The following is a 26,033-nucleotide window of genomic DNA, read 5'->3' as shown; positions in this document are numbered from 1 at the left end:
AAGAAGAGCTAGTCAATCTTAAGACTTAACCCATCAAAATGACATGTTAATCAAGCAGAGGTTTGGTTTTTAAAGGGAGAGTTTGCAGTAAGCTGCATGTCCTTTTTGAATAGGCCTTTAAAGGAAGTGGGCGAGAAAACAAAAAAGGTTCTTGAGAAATTACAAGAACTCATGCCCAAATTGTCAACTCCTACTTCAAAGAAAAGAAACATTGAGTCATAATTGATAAAATACAGTGGAAATTTTGTTCCTCAGACGTCTTCCATCTGGAGCAATTCACTTCACAACCTAACAACCCTTTCATGCTGATACCTGTATGATGAGTCACAGACTTCTCAGGTGACAAACAAAGGAGAGAATTCACAAATATGAGTTAGTTTACCATTATTAAAATCTCAAGATATTGTGCTATGAATATTTTTTGTGGCATTTTTACTATTGTTGCAGCTTATAATTATTGTAAAATTTTCAGTTTTTACTGTACATTTTCTTTCCTTTTTGTTAAATTTTCATTTACATTCCATGCCCTTTTTGTTTCAAAAGTCTTTATTTATGTTGCCGGGACCGGTTTGGCTCAGTGGATAGAGCGTCGGCCTGCGGACTGAAGGGTCCCGGGTTCGATTCCGGGCAAGAGCATGTACCTTGGTTGTGGGCACATCCCCAGTGGGGGGTGTGCAGGAGGCAGCTGATTGATGATTCTCTGTCATCGATGTTTCTGACTCTCTATTCCTCTCTCTTCCTCTCTGTGAAAAATCAATAAAATATATTTTAAAAAAAGTCTTTATTTATGTTAAAGAGTACAATAGAAATGTAGTGTATATAAGAAAGGTTAAAACAGGGAATCATTTGGAGGTCTAGAATGGATTAATTCAATTTACATTATTTCTAATGGGAAAAAATATTCCATTTCAAACAGCCTTTTAATAACCCAGTTTATTGAACTTCGTTACAAAATACCTTGCAAACTAATACAGATAGTAAATAACAGGAAGCTATCCCCAGATCAAGGAGGATTGAAAGAAGATAGAGACTTGACTGACAGTCAAATTAAGTTGGAGAAACAAGGTTCCACTGTATATATTTTGGGAGAATACCAAATCAATATGTTAAAAATTTGTCAACAGACAGCAAAAATCCTGAACAACAAAAGTGACTGGTTGATGTCAGTAGACTTAACTTTGGAACAAAGAATAAGTGTAGTGAATGTTTTTGTAAAGGGAAGAGCACAAGGCCATGAGCACATCGTGAATAAACAAGCCCATAAGGTATTTGGTTCTGTAAATACCTTGCCCTGGCCCTGAAACAGTAAGAAGTATGTTCTCATCTAGAGGTCAAATTGTCATGGCTGTTTCCCAGAAGACTCTAGACTCAGATTCTAACTATAAAAGAACAGCAGGTGATGATCAGTAATGATGGGTGTGACAGTCAGTAACAATTGACATGACAGTCTTGAGGATGGGAAGCAATGAGTCACGGTCTAGCAGATTACTGGTATCCCAACCAATGGCTCCTATTGGCACAAATGCAGAACGGACATTCGGGGAACACATAAAGAATCCATTAATTGGAAGGTAGGGAAGCCAATCACAATTTGGGAATGCAATGTTCAACTTATTTTCCTTTCCCCTTGTATATAATATATAGAAAGAGTTGCTGAGTTGTGATAAAGAGTAAAGAGTAGAAGGGAGAGAAGGGGGAAAGGGCAATAACTTTGATTCGTATCATTATAAACATAATATTTACATGCTTGATGGATTCTTTGTACAGCAGCTATGTCAATACCCTCAAAGATTATTGCTGTCATTTGATTTCTGTATCTCCTCCCTTATCAAGTTACTGATGGGAGAGTGGGAGAGAGGTGTGGTTGTACAGTAGGTCTATATTATGGTGCCAACTATCCTCACTTTGCTACATTGCTAACTTTATTTTCTCTAAGAAAACAGGCCATTCTGGCAGTGTTGTGTGTGTGTGTTTGTGTGTGTGTGTGTGTGTGTGTGTGAGAGAGAGAGAGAGAGAGAGAGAGAGAGAGCGAGAGAAAAGAAACAATCTATAATACCTACAAGTGTGGGACCTGCAGGAGATATCACATATGTGGAGGAATGAGTCTTAAGTAAAATTTGTTTGAAGAGCAGAAGTTTGAGAAAGATAAGGCTAATACATAATGAAACATATTTTGGGTTGACATGAGGCAAGATGATTTGGTTTATAATTATGTTTTTCTTTCACATTTAGCACACTTAAAAAAAAATGACTTTCTAAATAAAAGCAGCCCACTACCTATTTGTCTGTAAAAGCATCAACAATGAAAGAACAAAACTTATACAATGGGGATGGAAATCTGAGTTGTTGCCTCCTCAGCTTTGATCACTCATGGGGCTGACACACACAGGACATGTTCTGTCTTTATTAAGTACTTATTTGAGTTCTTAGTTGAAATTTGACCCATGATACACAAATTTAATACCCTTGAATTATAAATAAATTCTTTCAATATTTGTTCTCTAGGTCAACAAAGAACTGCTAATGAATCCAATTTACATGTGTGAAACAATATTTACAGTTTTTTCACTGGGTCAGGCTTAAGAGGTGACTGTGAAAGAGAGGCACAATATCTATAGAAGTGATCAGGATGTAATAGATGATATGTCTTAAGAAGTCTGGAGATGTTTAATTAGGTATTCTAAAGTAAAGACAAATATATTGCCAAATGATGCAAATGAATTATTAGCCCGAAGGTACTGTTTTTTCCACATAGAACTAAGAAAAAAATTTAGTAGAACACAATTACAAACTTGTACATTTCTAGGTTATATTGTAGTTTAAGCACATGGATTAGTTTGCTAGTGAAACTGCATTTGTTTCAGTCAAGGGAGACTTATAATACAGACAAATCACTAAAGTTCTGATTTATTTGAATAATAAGTAGATATAGAGAATAACCTTTGCCTCTATATGTACTAACATATGTATATAGAAACAGAGAATGAAAAAAAAATGTAACCATACAATATATCTACTTCATTGTATTGATATATATCATCAATTACATTTTTTTTAATTTGGCATATCTATAACATTAATTAATACAGAGGGTTAGTATTTGCCTGAATTCTTTAACTTTTCACTCTGACTGGATAGGCTGACATACTTCCTCTAAAAATACTGTTTTTAAAACTTTTCAAATTCCTTTGGGTATTTATGGTTGGCAGTAATTGATTTTCTCATGGAGCAAAATATAAATGAAAGACCTCAAGAAATGATTCTATAGGTGTAATTATTTTAAAATATAGATGGAAATGTCTTTTTTTTTTTTTTTTTTTTTTTTTTTTTTTACAAAATCTGATGTTTCCTTGGGAAGAATTAAAGTTATGTATGTATGTATGTATTTTTGTAATCTTCACCCAAGGATATTTTTCCATTAATTTTTAGAGAGAGTGGAAAGGAGGGAGAAAGACAGAGAGAAATTTTGATGTGAGAGAGACACATTAATTGTTTGTCTCCTGCACAAGCCCAACCAGGGCTGGGTATTGAGCCTGCTACCTAGGTACATGCCCTTGACCAGAACCGAACCCCAGACTCTTCAGGATACTCTATGCACTGAGCCAAACTGGCTATTATTTATTGTCCTTCTTGAAGTTAATCATATTTACTGTTTGCACTGGATTAGCAATGCCAAATAGAAGAATATGAATTAATTTATTAAACATTTTGTACATTTTCTTCTATTCCAGTTGATTTATCATTAGTGAATAAGGATGAAAATGCCGTCTATTTATTGGGAAATTCTCTTGGCCTTCAACCAAAAACGGTTAAAACGTATCTGGAAGAAGAACTAGATAAGTGGGCCAAAATGTAAGTATTTTTTTTCAAAAGCTGTCATTCAACATCTCACAGAAGAATTTAAAAATCACACTAGGTTGTCTAATGGTTGGAAAGGTGTTTAATAGTATTTTAGGATACAAAGGAATCTTAGTCATCATGTCATTTGATACTGTTCCCCAGTGTTAGGTCTGGTCAAAGAATTCAATGCAAATAATTGAACTATTGATAATAACCCTCCTGCCCTCCAGGAACTGCCTTAAACCACTTCACAATAGACATTTCCTTTCACTTAGACCACATCCCACTTGCTAAGACCATTCATTACCTTTCTCCTCCAGACCCACCCAGAGAATTCTCCAGGCCGAAAAAGCCCACCTAGAGTCCTTTGAAATCTCTGACTCCCTGTACCTAGGTTCTGGTGCCATTTGGGGGCTCATCCCATCTGGTTTCCCAGATGCCCTAATAAATACATAATTCTTTACCCCTTTCAGCCTCGTGCATTCCTCCTACGGTGATCCTAACACCTAATAATTACCGATAAAGCTGAAACTAGAAATGTTTTCAAAATATTTTTAACTATTTAAACATTTAATATTATTTAAAGATATTTACATATTTAAAATATTAAAAATTAGTAGAAATGTTTTTAAAACACTTTCTGATTTTTAGAATCTAAAAAAATAGTTGTGAAGAGGGAAACAAGTCTGAAGGTTAGAAACAAACAATTCAGGAGGATGAAACCAAACCATGTAAGAACTCAAGAGGCAAGACATTTGGCTCTTATAGAAACACAGAATGTCTGTTCCATCTCCCTTTATTCTCTTTGTCACTGGTTTTTCATATTGGGAATAGCACTGTCCTATAAAATTAGTTTGCACTAAGTGTGCAAATGATCATTTCCACAACTATTTGAGAATACTCAAAGTTCTTAATTTTAGTGGTTAGAAATATAAATTCACAACTTATTGCAAAAATTATAAGGTTTATGTAATTTATTAAGCATGTTATAACTTTATCTGCACAGTCTTTATGCACACACTGGAAAATAAATATCACTACGTTTAGAAGCATTTTGCACAAGCAGGTTTTAGTGTTTTAAAAATGAGGGTCAGAGTTAATAAAAATGCTTAATATTCATTTTTGGCTTTAATGTAAAAGAGAGCAGAGAATTAAATTGAATGAATTTGAACTTCAGAGGATGTCCTTGCCTCCTGGATAGTTAATCAGCTAGGCTGTGCATTTTTATTCTCAAGGCATTTTGAAAAATGCTGTCTTGCTTTCCTATTCATATCCTCATGATTATCATACTTCATTAAGGGCTGATTAGTTATTTTCAAGACTTTGAAGTTATAGTTCAGGAAAGTGTCTCTGTCATAACACTTACCTTTCTATTGTTACCTTTTAATTTTACATTTTACCCTGTAGCAATAGAATCCTAATATATAAAAACCCTGGGTTGTAATGACCAGTAACAACTGTAGGCTAACCACAGCAATCAGTAAGGTCCAATAAGGCAGGCAGGCAGAGGGGTTGGGATGATCAGATAGGCAGACCAGCAGTTAGGGGTGATCAGGTAGGCAGACCAGAGGTTAGGGGTGATCAGGTAGGCAGACAGCTGCTCGCCCAAGCAAGGGGTTAGGGGCAATCAGGCAGGCAGGCAGAGTGGTTAGGGGTGATCAGGTAAGCAGACCAGCAATTAGGGTAATCAGGTAGGCAGATGGCCCCTCACAAGCCTGACCTACCCACCAGCAAAGGAAGAGGGAGGCCCAGGCCAGCCAAGCCACTGCACCCCAGCCTGTCACCTGCAGAGGGAGGTCATCCATGGCAAGAAGGGGGGGGGGGGGGGGGGAGATAGTGCTGCACAGATGGCAAGCAGTGGCAGTGGCAGGGGTGGGGCCATCTGCCTGCAGCCCAGGGAAGGAAAGCCCCTATAGGCCGTGATCTCAGAGGGGTCCCAGATTGTTGGAGGATGCAAGCTGGGCTGAGGGACCCCCTATGTGCATGATTTTTTTGTGCACCATGCTTCTAGTATTACATAACCTTAAAAGCTCTTACCTAATTTTCATTAGAAGATTCAGAAAGGAGGTACATTTTAATACTTCAAGCAATTCACACTAAATTTTTAAAAAAATATTTCTTCTGAGCAAAAAATTAGGTAGTTTTTTGTTTGTTTTTTGTTTTTTGTTTGTTTGTGTGGTTTTTTTTTTTTTTTTTTTTTTTTGTCTTTGCTTTATTTAGGTATTTTTGCTTTAAGTGGGAGTGGCCATGTCAACACCAAGGCTCTGCCTGCCTGTGGATATCAGTTGGGTAGTGTTTGAGGTGAAATATTGCACTCTTATGTCCTCCTACCCCAATCCCCATTTTCAATCTCAAAAGCGTTCATCATTTCTTTGTCCTAAATATTAAGTTTTAAATCTCATGCTGACCTCTTCCAGCTAAGGTTCTGTTGGGAGCAAAGCTTTTCGTTGGAGGGCCTCGGATTAGCAAACAGCCTCCAGATTAACTGGAGAAAAGTGTATTTCGCATGCTTACAGAGGCACTGTGTGAGGAGCGATTCCCTGAGCAGCCAGGATCAGGGAATACACCAGATGAACAAAAGGATATGGTTTTAGGGCTTCGTAGGAAAGTAGAGGCAGCTCCACAGGCCTTTTCCTCCTGATGATAATGTGCAGTATCCTTCCTAGCTGGGAGCGCCACAAGAGGGAGATGGATGGCAACTGAATATGCACCCCGGGGACAGTGCCACCCTCCCTCTGAGGAGCTCAATGGCAGCTGTATTTTCAGGGGGCTCTGCCTTATGTTTAGATACTGTTTCTATCTTTGGCTGCTGTTTGCTCACATGCTTCGGTGTAATCTTCATGGAGTATATGTACTCCAGTGGGCTATTGTACATTGAAGTTGCTTAACAGGAAAAAATAATATTAACAATTTATAATCTTAATGGTAACATAAAAATGAGAGTGCTTTAGCTGAAATATTGCTCTGGGATAATGAGATCAAGTCTCTGACTGGCCATCCATGACCTGTAAGGTAGGAAATGGCATTTGGCTCACGGTCGTCATTTTCCATGACTTCATCGTTTACGGCCTATTAAAGATATACTACCTGCCTATCTACAAAGTAAACCATCACTGGTCATAATGGAGCTTGATCTTATAATTTATACGGTACTGTCTTTTGATTCTTATGCTAAGGAAAGGTCAAGAATAGAAGCATCCTTGAAATATTTCAGGATCCAGCTGATTTCTTCTAAAACTTCAAGATATTCAAGACAAAATTGAAAATAAACTAATTACCTCTGTGGTGTTTCTTTTTAAATTCTTATTATTGTTATTTTCCAATATCATTTTCAACTCTGCAATTTCTTTTTTTTTTAAATATATTTTATTGATTTTTCACAGAGAGGAAGAGAGAGGGATAGAGAGTTAGAAACATTGATGAGAGAGAATCATCGACCAGCTGCCTCTTGCACACCCCCTACTGGGGATGTGCCCGCAACCAAGGTACATGCCCTTGACCGGAATTGAACCCGGGACCTTTCAGTCCGCAGACCTACACTCTATCCACTAAGCCAAACCGGTGCCAGCCAACTCTGCAATTTCTAAGTTAGATTAATAACATTTACTTTGGATAATGTATTTTTTTTGTGGAGTGACAATATTTATATAATGGTAGAGGCCCGGTGCACAAAATTCGTACACTCGAGAGAGGGCAGTCTCTCAGCCTGGCCTGCACCCTCTTACAGTTTGGGAGCCGATTTTCCCAGGTTGATGAAACTTATAGGAGGGGATTTATGGCAATTGAGTTTCTTTTGGAAGATCCATCCTTCTTCAGGCAGGTTAAGGGGAGTTCAGAGACAGCCTCTCTATGCATTTGCTGTTTCTCATGTGCCTTCAGCTCAAAGTAATCCTATGCCAAAGAGGAAAGTTTTAGTGTGGCATAATCTGCCAGCCTTCAGTATGAATCAGAGAGTACATGGTATAACATGTTACAGAGATTTTCCTGATATCAGTGTTAGTGATCAATTAGGTCACAGGAAAAAAATAAAAGTTGTGATATCATGAAGAAAGACTGCAAATTCATATTTATTGAGGGGAGAGCTTTTCAAAGCAGGCCACTTTTCATTTTGCAGGTTAGTTAAAGCATAGTCCTATTTCAAAGAGGGTCTACGTATCTGTTAAGCCCCTAATTATATTTTATATCCTGAAATCTAATTTCGTGAGCAAATATTGCTTCATGTACATCTTGCAGAATACCCCTTTTATGGCAAGATACGCCTGGTGTTAGCAGTGACACAGCATCAGAATGTTACCAGGGATTGGACCTCCGTTCAGCAATCTTGGTACTTGAGTTCTGGCTAAGAAACAATTCAGAGCTAAGACTCAAATGCAAGCAGAAGTTTATTTAGAAAGTCACAGAGGCAGAGGGAGTGAACTGAGAGAACTAAGTGAGCCAGCTGGGTGGTGTGGGCTCAGGAAACAAGGGCCCTTGGAACTTAGAAGAAAGAAAGCAAGGATATGTGCACCTGGAGGAAGGAGATAAGGAAAGGCTTGTGTGTGTGTGTGTGTGTGTGTGTGTGTGTGTGAGAGAGAGAGAGAGAGAGAGAGAGAGAGAGAGAGAGAGAGAGAGAGAGAGAGAGAGAGAGGTGCTGAGCCCTCTGGCCAAAGGACACCAAAGGGCAGGGATTTTAGGAGAGGTCCCAGGGGAAGATCTCAATAGAATATCCAGCAGCTTTCCAGGTGTGACCTTTCATGCTTCCAGGGTCATAGTCTCCATTGGTTGGCCTGTGCCTGGACAAAGTCATTAGTCACTGCAGCTGGTCCATATGTCTGCCAAATGCAGCCAGCCTGCCCTTACTCCTTGTCTGGGCCTGGAGCTGGAACACCACTCAGGCCTAAAGGTTTTTTCTCGGTCCTAATGCTGAGGGGAGTGTTTGCGCAAGGGCCGGCATGGAGATTGTATGAGGCCATTCTCAGACTCCCTTGTTCTTCCTCTAAGCCGGGGTCTACCACATTGCTGGAGATGTGCCAGGGGAGGAAATGTCAGGGGAGGGACCAAACGGAATGACCAGCAACATGAAAGATGGGGTGTTGTAGGCACCAGAAGCACAGAAGAGGTGTTTGGACAGCACCTGGAGGCCAAAAGGAAGGGAAAGGGGTGTTCCCTGTTCTTGTCATATTGATGAGAGAGAATTTAAAAAAAGTGACCTCCTGAGGCTGGCGTTGTAGTAAATCAAATTAAAGAAACAAAGCAAGTAAATGTATTAAAGAAGAAAAGCAAGCAAATCTATCAAAATACCCCTGGCTTATGAAGCACAGACAGACTTCCTAACTAGTTTGAGAAGTGCTGCCCAGTAGAGGTTTGGCTTTTTATAAATTTCTGTCTGTAGGTTTTAAAGTTCCTCTGCAGGATATCTTGGTACAGACTAGATCTCAAAGTCTCCCTTTTGCTTTGTTTATGGCTTCCTAGAATTTATGAGAAATGCTTGGTGAATTTATCTTGACAAGCTCTGAGAGTGTCGGCTCCTCTGTTTAAACTTCCCCAGATGACTGACTTCTTTGTTTAGTGGGTGAGATAAACTCCTTTCTTGCTTCTCCCTTCCCCCTCCTGCCTTGGCAGTTCCAGGGTGATTTATGCTATGTATTCTCTGGTTGGGGATAAGAGGCTTAGTTAAAACTCCCCCTCTTTTCCTGCCATCTTTGGTTAGTGAGGCAAGGTGTTAGCCATTTGTTCTCAAGATAAGGATTTGCTGCAAACTGGATGCAAGCTGCCCAAACGGTTTGACCTTGTTTCATTTGCTTAGTGAGTTTCCCTATTCCCCTTGCTTAGGAGTTTTCCTAGCTTCTTAGGACCCTGTTAGAGGGGGATCTATACTGTAGGACCAGCAATATGCTATGCTTAGGGAAGAAGGGTCACCCTGGGGGTAATGGTTGTTAATGAAAACAAACAAAAACAAAACAAAACAAAACAAAAAAAACATTGAAACCTGTAAAGAATTTTTTTTGTGAGTTTATTTGAGCTTAACTGTCGACATATGCTGGGAAGCAGAACCTCAATGGACTGAGATAATGCTCTGGAAAATGGCGGGTTACATTTCTATATTTATACATTGCAATCAATCAAAGGAAAGGGACATAGGTTAGTTACATGAAATTCATTGGTGATAGATTAGGGAGGTGGGACAAAGCAAAACGGGGGGGGGGGACCTCTGGGATTGGGTAAAAGGTGAAATGATGGACATGAGCTTCTTTTACAGAGATGGATACAGGATACTCCAAAGTAATTAACAGTTGACAGTTAACTTGATAACAATATCAATGAGGGATTGTCTGGAGGCCATTTGTTGGGCCCTGAGGGGTTGGGGTAAAAAGGAAGTTACAAGTTACCCAGACATCTCACAGATATATTATCTCAGATGCAGGAAGGCAGAGGGACTCAGTAAAAGATCAAAGTTGATCTTTGTCAGGTGAAATATCTGGGAATTGACTACCTACTATAACCTGTTAGATATTTAATTTTCAAACCATCTTTTGTGATTATCTTAGGTCTCTGGGTTTGCAAGACTGCCACGCAGGTCTTCCCTGAGCTTGTCAGGTTAGCATGTGGCTCTTTTCTTTCACAGGGTCAAGTTACTTCATACCCAGGTCTTTCCACCGGGTGACCATCAGTACCTGGCCCGTTGTTCCTAATCTACTGCCTTCTATTATACTCTGGCTAATTCTCCCCCATCCTCTCTTCCTCTTCAGTATTTGTAAATGAAGATTGCAACTATGCTGCAACTATTTTAAACAGCTTTGAATGAGAGCAATATCATACTTTTCTTAGCGTTAATACAAATGTTTATGACTGCACTGTAATCTACATCAGTTTCTCCTAATGACAGACCGCTTTGCTTTGAGTTTATTTGGGGAACACTGTCTAAGCACGTTTTTACTACCCCGGGCTAGTGGCCTGACAAAATGAGGAAGCAGACGCTGTGTGTGATATTTTAAAGGGACGGAGATGCCAAAAGCATTGCAGGGAGAAACATATCCTTAAAGATTATTACCCCTATCTCAGTGTCTACCGGAGTGAGGAGTAGGTGGCATAATATTCTGAGTTATAAATTCTCTGAGGCAGAACATAGAATTTTACTACCTAAATGTAATAAGATGTATTGTGCTATCAGGAAGGCCACGGAGCTCTGTGTGATTAAAATAAAAAAGGATCCAAGTATCTGCCTTTAACTACCATTTAATGATAATGATTTTTGTCTTTAGCATTTATATTGGGAGTCAGTACCCAAGCCAAGCTGCAGGCTATCTAATAATAATATGAATAGTAATAAGTAACAATTGCCCTTCTCTTCCTCCTTAGATCTTATAGTTTATGTTTATTTCCCAAGAAAGTCCTCTTCCTTCATCTCAGTTAATATGGTAATTGAAGTATTAGTTTTAAAATTGTGTTGTACACCACATGCCCTGTGAAAGGAGTTTTAGCATTAGATTCACATTAGGAAAGAAGACTTAGGAAAGGACTACTGTGTACCAGTCTTTTTTGCTTGTTATTTTTATTTATTTTTCATGGCAATCCTTACCATCTATCTACTTTTACAAAGATGGGAAATTAAGCCCAACAACCTTCTAAAAATATATTCTCTTAACTAGCAGTGACCTAGAACTGGCTCAGACCAGGTAATAAAAGCCCATTGTTAAATTTTCAGGATTTTTGTTGATACCCTGATGTCAGCTACTAGTACATTGCTGGTATTCACACCACGAAAACCCGAAAAGGTTAAAAAAAAGATTTCTCTTCTTCAGTTTGTCCACTGTTCTCGAGGGAAGACAGATCAACAAGATAAAAACAAACAAGCTTTTTACATGTATTTCTCATGAGAGCATGAGCTACCCAGGGGAAAATGAGTAACTCCCCAGGGTGACTTAGAATTCAGACTTAAATCCCATTATAATGTGAAAAGGACAGGGATAGAGTAAATGACTTTTAGGAAAAATGAATGGGTCTGTGAATAATAGAGGGGAGGTTTGAAGTTTGTGATGAAGTTTGTCTGGGTGTGGTTTTGACTTCTAATCTCTTCTGTGACAGGAGCCAGTCTTCCCTGGTTGATGAAATTCAGAATGAGGGAATTGATAGAAATTGAGTTTCTTTTGGAGGATTTATCTGTAGGCAGATAGGAAAGTTTAGAGACAGAATCTCCCTGCAGTTGATGTTTTTCTGGTGCCTACAACTCAAAATAATATACCACAGAGATATTGGGGGAAGCATATTCTTCTACCTTTCACCTTTGAGAACAGGTTTACCCAATGACCACTGGCAGCTTACAGAATTTCATTCATAGTCTACACTATACAATAGTGTATTCTTTTTCCACATGCTTATTCTTTTTCCCAAGTTTACTGGTTGTGAATTTATAAAAATTAAGAGTGATTGAATTAAGAAATATAAGATTGTAACACCACCCTCACCCCTTCTCTACTCCCCTTCCCAACCTTGACCCTTTGTTTTAATTTATTCCGTATTTTTTCACATATATTTATTTGCCTTCCTCATTTAATGAAAACTTTTTGAGACTTGAAGTTCTTTTTTGTATGTTTTTGTTTGTGCATTTTGCCTACAGAGAGACTTACTTGAATGATGAAATTAAGCTGAAATATGATAGAATACATTTCTAGAAATAGGTCAAGATGTAATATTGGCTTTGATTATTGCCAAGTTTCATTCTTTATCTAAAGTGAGTATAGTCATATTTTATACACTTCCATTTAACTTATAGATTATAGCTATATTTTATAATTGGATTTTATAATAATTTTAGACTTTAGCTTCAAAAAGTAGGTATGTTTTAGTATAGATATTGCATATGCTATAGGTATACAAGTAGAGTATTCAAATAGTGCTAAAATTCTCCAAAAAAAAAATCTTAGGTTCCAAAAAAGTAATGAAATAATAAGAGTGGGGGCAATTTCAGCTACCCTACTCCCCAGAAAAAGTAAAACAAATAAATTTTTAAGTAAGTTAAAAAACAGAGTTCTCAAGTATAACTTTGGTTTTAGAAAGCATGATTTCATATAATTATTAGAATATTACAAAACTCGTTTAGAATTGTACCGTTGCTAATGCTGATGTTTGAAAAATCACACACACACACACACACACACACACACGCACGCATGCAAAGAATGTTTATGTCCTTTTTTATTTTCAGGGGAGCCTATGGTCATGAAATAGGGAAACGTCCTTGGATCACAGGAGACGAGACTATTGCAGGTCTTATGACTGACATTGTGGGTAAGTACAAAATAATTGTTTTCCAAAAGATTTATGAAGACTTTATTATTTAATTATAAACAGATAATAAAGACAACTTATTGAATAACATCCTGATTTTCCATTTTAATCCACAACAGTAAAGAGCAAGCATAATTTTAATTGAGAATTGATTGCTATAGAGAATATAACTAGGTTATTTGGTACAGAAATAAAACACATTATTTTTTCTTGTATATATTAAAACTAATATTTACTTCCCAGGGAAAAACACATGCATTGCTTTCATTTACAATTAAACAAATTTTATAAAGATCAACTTAAATATGGTAAAATAAACACTAACTTTCATATGCTAAAGGCCTAAAACACCAATCAGGTTTGGGCTCATTTTAACTTAATCAATGGTGATTTATTTAACATTAGGCTGAACATTGTTTAAAATAATATGTGCTATGCTATTTTTGGGGTCTATAATGTGTTGCCTAAAGTGAGTTATGTGTAGTGTTAGTGGTTGTTAAGATAGTTTTAGATGGTAAATATATTTGAAAAAATAGTTATTTAATTGGGTTCAATATTCAGTATTGCCTGAGATTTTATATGAAATTAGTGTATTAAACAAAAATTAAGATGTAAGCAATCTGAATAGTGTTATTTGGAAATATATGGAGACTTTAGGAAAACCTCAACTTTCAAAAGGCTTTTCACACCTTGCTCTCTTATAGGAAATATACAAATATCCGTGTTTCACCCCAGCTGTATCTTGGCCAGTAATTAGAGGACAAAATCAACTTGAAGGAGGGTGAAAATGGAATTAGAGTAGGGAAAGCTAGGTAGCTTAAGCAGAAATTAATTACCGTATTTTTCGGACCATAAGACGCACTTTTTCCCCCCCAGAAGTGGGGGGGGAAAGTCCCTGTGTCTTATGGTCCAAATATAGCCTACACATATACTTTAAAAAAAAAAGGTTTTTTACTTGCCTGGCTCTGTGTGGTCTCTGTGTGCTTGCCCGGCTCTAAAATGGTTCTAAATGCTGCTGTTTACTTTACAGGGTTGATTACATGTGTTTATGACTGTGATGTTGGGTTTTAATGCACATAAAATATTTTAGGACACTATTTGTTTCAGAATCTTTTTTTCTTCATTTCCCTTCTCTAAAAACTGGTGCGTCTTATGGTCCGGTGTGTCTTATGGTCCGAAAAATACGGTAATTAATGTAATTCATTAAATAAAAATATTTTCTCACAGTGCAAGAACAGAGGCTGGCTTCTGGTGTTGTTGCCAGCAGTGAGAAGGCACCAGGTGTCAGACTGGAAGGTCAGATTGGATTTGGGTTCAGCAGCCTCGGTACTTGAGTTGACTAAGAAAGAATTCAGAGCCAAGAACATTTATTTGGAAAGTCACAGAGGTAGAAGAAGTAATTCACAGAAGAAATGGGCTTAGAAAATAAGTTATAAAGGCAAAGGAAGGGCCCCTGGAGCTTGAAAGTGATGAAGAGAGAGGGAAAAGACACTGGAGTGCTCCCTGGAGGGACAGGTCTCTAGGTCCTCCCTCTTAAAGGTTTTAAGGAGATTTTAGGCGAGGTTCCATGGATGGTCTCAATAGAATATCCAGCAGCATTCCAGGTGTGTTTTTTGGGGGGTCTAGGATTCCATTGATTGATTGGTCGGCACCAGGGCAGGGGATCATTATCCAATGCAGCTGGTTCTGAGGTCAGCCCTGGTGTCTCTTGCCTGGGTTTTCTCCTTTCCTTTTCCTGGAGCTGAAATACAACTAAGGCCTAGATGTTATTTCTAGGGAGGAAATGTCATGGGGTCCATACCTCTTAACCAGCCATATGCTAGGGGAGGAAAAGTCACCCTGGGAGCAAGGTCCCTCCCTGCCACCCCTCTGTCCCCCCATTGATTGCTCATTATTGGGCACCTGGGCTTTCCACCTTGGTGACTTTCTGTACCTGGCCCATCAGCCTTGTCTGCTTGTATCTGTCTAACTGCCTACCACGGTAACATTAAAAAAAATAACATTGAAATAATTACAAACCAGTAATATTGCCATTGCTGAAAAAGGAGCAAGTAGAAAGCCTAGAAGGGCAGTATTTTTGGCAGGAGTCCTGGAGCCAGGCAGACATGTCAGGTGTGAGACCAGGACTGTCCCAGGAAGCCCCAGGGAGAATCTTCACAGCCTTGGATGCCTGGGGCTGGCACAGAAGGACAGCTTGTTACCAGCCAGGTAGATCAGTTGAGTTCTGGGAAACACAGCACTTGATCAGCTGTCAGCATTATTTAGAGGGTTGTGTATTCTAATGTAGAAAATCCTGGATTATGTTTAAAGATGTGTTAAATAGTTGTTCAATGATTCTTTCATTGTGTTCATTTTTTTTAGAAGCTACTTATCCCATCTAATAAAGAGGGAATATGCTAACTTACCCTCACACCATCGCAAAGGTGGCGGCACCCACAGCCAATAAGGAGGGGGTATGCTAATTGACTGTCCCATCCTCAAAGATGGCAGTGCCCAGTCCCCTCAGCCCCGCCTGCACTCCTGCGTCCAGAGTCCCCTGGTCCCCTCAACCCCCCAGCTGACCAGAGCTGGCCCAAGGCACAAATAAGGCTCAGATGGTGGTTGCCCAGCCACCCGGGGCCACCCGAAGCTCAGGTAACCAGGGCCAGCTGAGGCTTATGCTGCTGACAGTGGCAGCAGCAGAGGTGTGATGGGAGCATCGCCTTCCCTTGATCACTGGGTCACTACCCACCCCTGAGGGCTCCTGGCCGAGCTGAGGGACCCCCACTCCAGTGCATGAATTTTCATGCACTGGGCCTCTAGTATTCAGATAAAGGCCTAACATGCAAATAAAAAAACTAAAATAGCCCTTGGATTAATTTAACCTGAGAATATGATTTCCTTAGTTGTGGATTTTTGTTGTTGTTGTTGTTTTTGGTTGTTGTTTTTTTTCTTTCCTAGGTTTGCTTTCAGAATATAAATTTCATTCTAATCCTATTATTTTTGTGCTTAATATTTATCATTCTCTAAAGAGGAGTTAAGATGTTTATATGTAGTCCAGGAAAGTGGTAAGGTGATATTATTTAGTGAGATTTGTTTATAAAGCCAATAAAGCCTTGCAAAAAGATTTCCTTTGAGCACTTGAAAGTGTATAGCTCTTGCTGCTTATTAAATGCCCATGTTTTGTTGATGATGATTAGTAAATAAACATACCTCACAACAATCCCTGAAATTTCTAACCAGCCACATCTCATAATTTTTAAGGAAAATGAAAAAAAAAATTTTTTTGTTTAGAAGGGTTAAGAGACTGAACTTATTGATATTTAATCTTTAAAAAAATATATTTATGAACTCTAACCTGAGGATGTTTTGCTTCTCTTTGAAGTACCATACAAAGTTATAACACATATTGATCAAATTCTTAAGTTTCTGTTTGTGACATATTTCATTTGAAATATTGTCAGTGAGTGAAGGCATTTTTTATTTTAATTATTATTTTATTGCTTGTTTTGTTCCTTTGTTGTTGTTGCCCAGAGGAATAAAAATTGACAGTGTTTGCTAAAGCATAATTATAAACAGCATTTTAAAAGCTTGGTGTTTTCTTCTAAATTTTAGTAACTGTTACACCCCCAATTTCTTTTATTTTTATAATTGTACTAGAGGCCCAGTGCATGAAATTTGTACATGGAAGGGGGGGGGTGTCCTTAAGCCTAGCCTGCACCCTCTCACAACCCGGGACCCTTCAGGGAGGCCCGTAGGCCTGGCTGGTTATCAGGGCCTATCAGGGCTCTCCTTCCCACTGCTGGCAGCTGGCCCCGCCCCTGCCACTGCCACTGCTTGACATCTGTGTGGGGCTCCCTCTCCCTCCCCAGCCACCAGTTGCCTCCCTCTGTGGGCAGCAGGCATGGGGTGTGATCTCTTGGCTGGCCTGGGCCTCCCACTGTGGGATGATTGCTGGCCAGCCCCGCACACCCACCACGGCATCACTGGCTGGTGGCCTGGGCCTCCCTCTGTGGGGTAATCGATCTCAGGGCCCCCAGTCGATCACCCCGCAGAGGGAGGCCCTGCTCACCCACTGTAGCACCACCAGCCAGATACTCTGGGTCTCCCTCTTTGGGGTGATCGATTGTGGAGCCCCACCATGGATTGCCCCCCAGAAAGTGGCCTGGGCCTCCCTCTTCAGGGTGATCATAGGGGGATGGTGGGGCTCCCTGACCAATCGCATTACACCCACTTAGCTGGCCTGGCATCAGTGTGTGTCACAGCATGGTTGTCTGGAAGGTCATCCAGACAGTCGTTCTGCTATTCGGTCATTTGGCTGAGTTGCATATTACACTTTTATTATTATAGATATATTAGACAAATGGGTTTAAGTCAAGTTGAAAATGAATTAGTTTACTTTATTTGCTTTAGTATAAGGCAGTGCTGGCGAGTAGATGGTGCCAGCCCTGCTAAGGCGGGTGCCATTTCCCCCTCCTTCACCCCCCTGGTCAGACCCTGATCACCAGCCAGGCTTAGGGACCCATGCAAGAATTCCATGCACTGGGTCTGTAGTTATTAATAATGAACTACAATGTTTGCTAATGACTGAGTAGTATAATTGTGCTGCATTCATTTCCCTTATGTGCCTTATGCACAGGTGCACCATTTCTCTCCACTAATACTAGCAGCGAATATTTTAGCAGCCAATTGCCACGTCATTAGTCTTGGACTGATTTGTTTGGTATGTGCAAGAGGAAATATTTCTCTTTTGGAGGATAAGAAAATTAGGTTTATTTGCATTATACTTATTAATTTGTGCAGTTATTCAGTGTCTGATAAGTTAATGTTTAAGAAAACACATTAATTTTTATTAAAATGTTGTATCATTTTATGTTAATTATTATTAATTCATTTCAGCCCTTTATATTCAGCATGTCTCTATTGAAATAAACCAAACCTATGTTTCTATGAAAATTGAAACTTTTGTTTGTTTGCAGCTTATATAAACTTAAATCCTTGTTAGTCTTTGAGTTTGACATGCTTGCTTTAGTAGAAACACATTCTTTGGAAGGTATTTGTACGTTTATCTTATTTGTTGTGTGTTTATCTTGTTACAAGTCCCATGCAGGTTCCTTTTTTTCCTCCGTTACTAGAAAGTTCTGAGAATACTTGGTAAACTTTAAAGTAACAAAAACTTTTAATGGCTTCTGATTTATTTTTTATCTTCATATATGGAACTCTATATCTACTTTTTATCAATTTTCCTCTGATTATAACACTAGAAACCTGGCATCCTCTTTGGAAGCAGAGATGGTAAAATAAGAAAATATTTAAAATAACTGTGTGGAAACTACAGTAAAGAGTAGCAGAAGTCAAATTTACTTTTGCTACTTGCAAGGCTATTTCGTATATATGAGCAAACAGGCAAGTTGTATATTTTGGGCTATGATTGACTCTTCACGGCTCTTAAAACAACAGCCTTTAATTTCATCATAAAACATCTCAAAAAGAAGTAACATGAGGATAATAAAATTATTATGTTGTACAATTTGATGGAGTGGATAGAGAGGAGAAAGAGACAATGAGTAATGATATTTATTCATAGACATAGAAAAGAATATCAATTTCAGATGAGAAGAAAAGCTATTACTAAAACATTTTATAGAGAGGCCACAACTCTGAAAAACATGGGGTAACTTTCTCTTATAATTAATACCATATTATCAAGACGCCAGAGATAGAATTGCTGAAGAATATTATTTGTATTATTAGTAAGCCTATTTCTCCCTGGGTACATAAAAATCACAAGGGGCTAGTTATCAGCATTTCAGCTTATAAAGCTGTTGTCATGTGAATGTAAATTTGCTTTATGAACTTTGTGGTTGACCCTCAGAAAAGCAATAACCCCTAGAAACACTCTCTACAGAATTGGAATGTTCAGCCATGCACCAGCCACCGTTAGAGGCCGAAGGAACTTGCTATTTGAAAAACAGACCGGAAAGTTCTCAAACTTCTCCCATGCACAAATCTTGCAGCCAGATCCAAAATAATATCAGCATCTAGTTAATAAAATATACAGAAAGGGATATGGCAATTGCAAGACTCATCGTGAATCATGTTATCAAACATTAAGCAGCTGGGAGCCCTGACGTCCTCATGTTGCAAATTAATTGAAATTCAATCACACTTAGAAAGACTCAGAGGGAAGTCTGTGAGGAACATGGGCCTCCTCTATTTCACTTATGGGGATTACACAATGTAGAAATCTCTTCAAAATGTAACTGTGAACAGAGATTTTCATTATTGTTTGTATGAGAGGGTAAGTTTTTGTCTTTTATTTCCTATCGGTGAGACTTTAGGCAAGTTAGTTCATCTCTTTGGACATTCCTCTCCTCATTGACAAGGTATGGAAAATCAAAGTAGATAACCTTGTCAGATAACTGTGAAGACTAAGTGATTTCTCATCATACTAGTACATGTCCCATATTTAGAAGTGTTGGCACATAATAAGGCCTCAATAAACTTCTGCTTGCCAGGCATAGAGATAAGAAGGCACAGCTTATATTTATTTAAGTTTCACAACCTGGTAAAGCAAAAAATGATGTGCGATAAATAAACAAGCAGGAAATCACTTTTCAAATGAGAGCCTTGGCTCACACCCATCTGGGATGAAGTGGTTCACATCTTGACATTTACTGCAGTGAGTTGCAAATGATCTTCAAGGTAGAGGATCTTTCGAAGACTGATAAACTTTTGGGAAGCTTTTGAAAAGATTTTCCTTCAATACCTGGAGTTCTTGAAATTGCAACATTAATTTTTAAAAATGTTCTTAGGCAAAAGAAGAGAAACAAAGAAAAGCAAATTGAAAGAACAGTTTCTTCTTTTTTTTAAAGGTTTATTTTCTTACCAAATGCTGATGACATTTAAATATATTAGAAGAACAGTGGTTTCAGAAATGCAATTTGAACTGTAAGAGATATGTCATTGGGTAACTTTTCTTTTTAAAATACACTAAAAATCACTTGTATATTTAATAAGTAATAAGTGCTCTTGGATATTAAGAGCACTTCATTCTTTAGTGCCTTTAGGTTACACTTGGAATAAACATTTCTATTAGTGTTCAGAAACTTTAATATTAACACCACCTTCAGATGTGCACGCATGTATGTTAGACCGACCCTGTCCTTGATTAACTTTAGTTGCAGGTGAGGAGAGTATTTTTCTGAAGACTTGATTGACTTGAATTTAAAACCTTCCAAGGAGAATAATTTCTGTGTGTGCACAAAGTATTCATGTCAGTGAGGGATTCTTTACAAAGAATTGATTCAGTGTTAGTATGTCATTGAATGTGAGGGAAGGAAGCACAGTGCCCAGTGTATGTCTAGAATTCAGCCCAGTACATCTGGTCCATCACATTCCCATGCAAGAAAAATTTTAGGTGATCTCAACAGAACACTGCCTTGTTTGGAGGACTAAAATTTTCCAGGAATCTGTAATCATTTTAATCAGAATGTGATCATTGAATAAAAATGGAATGTCTGAGCTTCTATAGAAATTCTCCTCTGCCTCATCCCGACTCTTCTATTTTTCTATTTTTTCATTTTGACATGTTTTCTTTTTTGTGTGCTTTCTTCTCATTAGAATGCATTCTTTCAAATGCATCTCTTTCTGTTAATTCTGCTGTCTCTTTATCTTACTTTCCCTTCTTTTCCTCCTTCCACCATCTCTGCCAAAATATTTTTTTAAATGAAATAAATGGTTTTCAGAAAAGATGCATGCAAATAACTAATGGGGAGTTAAGGATAATACCAGATTATATACCTTAGATAAAGTTTTAGAGATAACAGTAAAAAAAAATTGTACCATCATGCAAATAAACAAATTAACAAAGCTGGTATCATTTATCTTGCCATAATGCAAAAATATTTTCATATGATAGAAGATATATGTCACTATATTCAACATAAAGCATATCATATTCATATCTACATAGTGTGTTTAAGAGAAATTTTGTTACTGTGTGGAATGTAGAATAAGATTGTTTCTAGTGCCACTTGATTTCAGACACTATACGCCTTACAATGACCAGGCATACACCCACCACTTGTTTAGAAACCTTGCTTAGCCAGTGAGGAGATCCATTTGCCAAATGCAACAGGAAAGTATGTTTTTTAATGGATATGTTGAAATCTAGAATCCTAAGTTATACAATTCCTTCCAGTGGCCTCCCATCATGCAAACTAATCCTGCAATCTATCTATTAATTAGAGTAATTATCCAATTACTATCTATTCTATTACAATGGGACTCTAACAGAAGTATCTCTTTGGGTACAAAATGAAAGACATGTATTATACTCTTTTTCTAATATTTAGTACAGCTTTACAAGCATTAAAGCTCACAGCCCATTTTTCTCAGTGATGGTAAAGAGACATTATCCTATTACACAGGTCTAATTGCCTTTGAGAGATATTGCAAGAACTAAAAATAGGGAAAGTATTATCATCATTGTCATTTTGCTCTGAGTTAAGTATCCAATGCATACTTATCTCTGGGTCTGTTTTTAGGGCCACAACTCTCAGCAGTAGCCATTAGACTGGATTATAATTGTGTAGTGGATATCTTAGTTTTGCATGCTTTCTCCATAAGATATGCATTTAAATATTAACTTGGGCCCAGTGCATGAATTCATGCACCTTGAAAGAAACTGTGGGCCTCTAGGCTGCAAAGGGCACAGAGGAGGGTCTCAGCCCATCCTCCATGCCCCCACCTGGCCCCTCCCATTATAGCCCCTGGTCTCCTGTCAGCCCTGCTCCCGCCACCACTGCTCCCATGCACTGATGTTGCCAGCATCACTCATACCCGCTGAGGGTGAAGCAGTTGGGGAAGGCGCTAGCAGTAGGTGTAAGTGGCAGCTGCTGCCCTGATTGCCCCTCAGGATCAGGGGGGAGGTGGATAAGCCCTGAGGGGAGATCAGTGCCAGCAGCCACCACTTGCACCTGCTGATGGTGCTGGGAGCCAGCAGCGGGTGCCCCAGGGCCAGTGCTGGCAGCAGGTGCAAGCTTTGGGCAGGACCTTGGTGCACAAGAGCAAATATTTTCATTAACCACCAGAGGCTTGTCCCTGTGACATCAACCAGAGCCCCACCTTGGTTTGGTGCCTCCACTCACCTGTTCCACCATCCTGCTGTGGCCAACGCCTGCCATGTTCCACACTTTGCCACCTGCTGCTGATGCCACCATGTTCCGTGTGCGCCCCTGCTGGTCAGTGCACATCATAGTGACCAGTTGTTTTGTTGTTCTGCTGTTCGGTCTATTTGCATATTAGGGTTTTATATAGATAAATTATCTGATATCAGTGTGTTTGAATAAGCCACAGAGCTATTTATTCGATACATACTTGTATTTTACTTTCTAGCTCTTTTGTCTTATCAGCTATCACATATCTCACTGGAATAACAGTGAATTATGTTAGACAAAGTAGCCTCTTTTTAGGGAAGGTGCATTTTAATTTGACATTAGAAACAACCAGCTTTAAAAATGTGATTGGCTTTCATTTCTTTGACAATTTCTTTTAGAAATACACTTACCACAAAAAAAATGTGCTCTGTGGGAATTTGACAAACTAGCTGATAATAGGATAAATCATTTTTAGTTTGCAGAACAAAACAAAAGCTTCATTACTTTGCTGTTATTGTTTACTATATCAAAAATAAACTGTAATTGTTAGCTAGCTATGTACATATAAGTCCAGATATAGTTTGATAAAATGAGCCAAGTGGGAAAACTTCCATTTCCTTCTGATAACACATCAAATATGTCCTTATCTCTAAAAACACTAAAGATGAAGAAGTAAAGCCTTCCTACTCTGTTTTTCCAAGTATCTTTAACATTAATAGAAAAATTTAAATTATGATGTTTCTTTGCAGGAGCCAATGAGAAAGAAATAGTCCTAATGAATGCTTTGACTGTTAATTTGCATCTTCTACTGGTAAGTTTCTTCTCTCATCAAGGTTTTGTACACATTCATTTACAGAATCTGACATTTTTCTATCTTTAATTCATGAGCATCTGGTGACTTAATTACTTAAAAATAAGTGGTGAGGCTATTTTCATTTTTAGAAGGACATGCTGGACCCTGGTAAGCTTCTACATACTTATGGGAGAGTCGACTCTTGCAAAGAGCTCTTTTCTCAGAACATAAGGAATAGGAGTCACAGTGGGTGAAAAGCAAAACCACTTGCAAGCACACAAAACCATGACATACAAATGCAAGCAAACACTGAGCTTTTTAGAAAGACAGCTTTTCAATATGCTGGACTTCAGCAGGGGGGATTATGGATCAGTATGGTTTTGTAGATTAATTTTTGGAACTAGGTTAAAACAGAATGTGAAAATAAAACTAAATTGGAGAAAAGGGACCTAGTACCTGAAATAAGTTTCTATGTTTAAGGTGCTTCTTCTTTTTTTGTTAATCCTCATCCAAGGATACTTTTCCACTGATTGTTATAGAGAGAGTGGAAAGGAGGGGAAGAAAGAGGGAGAGAGAGAAACATTGATGTGAGAGAGACACATTGATTGGTTATCTACTGTACTCACCCGACCAGGGCTGGCAATCAAGCCTATAATAGAGCCTACAACCCAGGTATATGGCCTTGACTGGAACTGAACCCGGGATCCGTCAGTCTGAGGGCAGACACTATATCCACTCTATCCATTGAGCCAAACCAAAGTATTTAATAAGTGTCAAATACATTCTTGATTTGAAATATGGTATCTATAGTACTTGCTTGATGCTTTGTAAATATTTTTCATTTTAAATATGTTTTTGTAATCATGTCTACATGACTAAGATAAGCAGTGAACTCATTGATATTTTCTTTTAGTAAAATGGAGACATGATTATTAAATATGACTGAAGAAACTGGCTTATGGAGTATACTAAGTATCATAGTAAAAAAGCATAGTTTTAAGTTCAGACATACCTGGGTTGACTTCTAGCTAAGATACTTAATGCCTGTTTGAATTTGTATGTTTTTTGAGGTGTTTAAATCTTAATTTTCTCCTTTGCAAAAAAATGAGGATAATAATAGCTACCTTGCAGCTATGCATTAGTATAAAATGTGATCATATGTGACAATTGCTTTAGCACCCATGCTAAACACGTAATTAACAGTAGCGATCATTTTAATTACTATTATCACCAGCCTCATTCTTCATGAGCTCTGGAACAACAACAAAAAAGGGCCCCAGTGAATGAGTGAGCCACTTCTCCCTGGTGCCCCTGCGAATGCGAAACATTTCATGTTAGGGCTAAAGAACGTTTTAATTGGACCTAAAATAAAATCCTATAAAAGAATAAAGCAGTGCAAATAGTATGTACTAGAAACCAAAACAGTGGTGGAAGATAAATCAATATCAATAAGACTGATATTTCAGTCTTACAATAGAGATATTACCATTTAGTGCATTAGGGAGATAGTTTTTCAATTAAAGTTTAAAGTCAGAGAACTTATACTTTCTGATTCACATTTTCTCCTGAATTTGCCAGTCTCTTCTTTCTCTTTATAATTCATCGGAAATGAGGCTAATTGGAAAGGTACCTTTGACAGACACCTGCAATTAATTAATGCCTTTTAAATGCTAGAGATTATGAAATGAAAGTGTAGTATAAACTAACCAAATGTGTAATTGTGCATTAATGCTTTTCTCAATACATCCTTTTCATTGCAGTTATCGTTTTTTAAGCCGACACCAAAACGGTACAAAATTCTTCTTGAAGCCAAAGCCTTCCCTTCAGATCATGTGAGATTCTTCAAATTATATTTATATCCTGTCTATTCCTCCTAGAGAAGCATATCATTTGCCTGACTTGAATGTTTATTCCCTCGTCTTTTCTAAGTAAACTTAGAATAAACAGATCTGTCAAATGCTTTTGATTTAGGCATTTTAAAAATAAATTATAGCTTTATTTCTTTTGTTCAAGTAAAACATGAGCTAGGGGAGGAAAGAATTGAACAGGAACATTGATTTATTAGTCTTTTCAAACAACATTCAACAAACTGCTGGTCTAAATCAAGTGCAGTTATAAATGTTTTGTTAATTCTTGTTGCTCTTTTATTTTACAAAATCATACCGATACATATCCTAGTGCTTATTCCTTTGGCTACACAGAATAGTAATATGAAATTTTATTTGTCCATTTTTATAGCATGTAGCAAGTATTGAATAAATAATTTGAAAAAAAAAATTATTGTGGTTCATTGAAAAAGGCATGCTACTTTATCAGCAATTTAGTTGATAAGAAGTTAGATTGCTCCAGACACAGACACAGATAAAAGTAGATTGTGCATTTCAGTTTTACTCATAGAGAAACTCAAGTTCCATCTTTATATTATCACTGTTAACTGTACTAGCCCACATCTTGTAACTTTGTTATTTAATTATGTCCACATTAATAACATTACCATACTAAAAAGGATCAAAATTTTAATTAATATCTTGAAAAAATCTGGGGTTACTATTATTGCAACCCATTCAGATCTTGTAGTCTCATTACAAGGAACTTTTTTAGTTTCTTTCCTTTAACTAGTTTACTTTCTCTAGGGTGAGCCATTTGCATAATCTCTGTTCAAGCCTAGCAAGTCCACACTGTGCTTTGGTTATATTTTAGAAATTTTGACTTGCCTTGGTGATTTGACTTCTTATTCCAAAAATCTCTTGTAACTCTCTGAAGTCTAGTTTCCATTTATCTCTATTATTTAGTGTTTCGAAGAATGTTCAGATTCCTGCATACAAATTATATTAAGCAGTTGTTCTCTAATGTATTGTGTTTAGTCACTTTTAACCTTGGCCTTGGGTATAATCATATACATTTATTGCTATTTATTTATTTATTTATTTATTTTAGATTTTCTAATTGATTTTATTTATTTATTATTTATATATGTATTTTTTTTGAGAGAG

General features: G+C 37.8%; 1 protein-coding gene across 1 annotated transcript in view; it reads left to right on the top strand.

Moving 5' to 3' along the window:
- Window positions 1-26,033, top strand: part of KYNU (kynureninase) — a 105,714-nt gene that overhangs the window by 21,343 nt on the left and 58,338 nt on the right. Inside the window, exons 4-7 of the mRNA XM_036421889.2 lie at window positions 3,732-3,852; window positions 13,025-13,107; window positions 22,997-23,058; window positions 24,801-24,872. Of these exons, the coding sequence (XP_036277782.1) occupies window positions 3,732-3,852; window positions 13,025-13,107; window positions 22,997-23,058; window positions 24,801-24,872 (338 nt within the window). The remainder of the gene's footprint in view (window positions 1-3,731; window positions 3,853-13,024; window positions 13,108-22,996; window positions 23,059-24,800; window positions 24,873-26,033) is intronic.

Source organism: Pipistrellus kuhlii, unplaced genomic scaffold (assembly GCF_014108245.1).
Source record: "Pipistrellus kuhlii isolate mPipKuh1 unplaced genomic scaffold, mPipKuh1.p scaffold_m20_p_7, whole genome shotgun sequence".
In the NCBI taxonomy this organism is placed as follows: Eukaryota; Metazoa; Chordata; class Mammalia; order Chiroptera; family Vespertilionidae; genus Pipistrellus; species Pipistrellus kuhlii.
The sequence above is the reverse complement of the archived record's forward strand: the minus strand, read 5'-3'. Positions and strand labels throughout refer to the sequence as shown.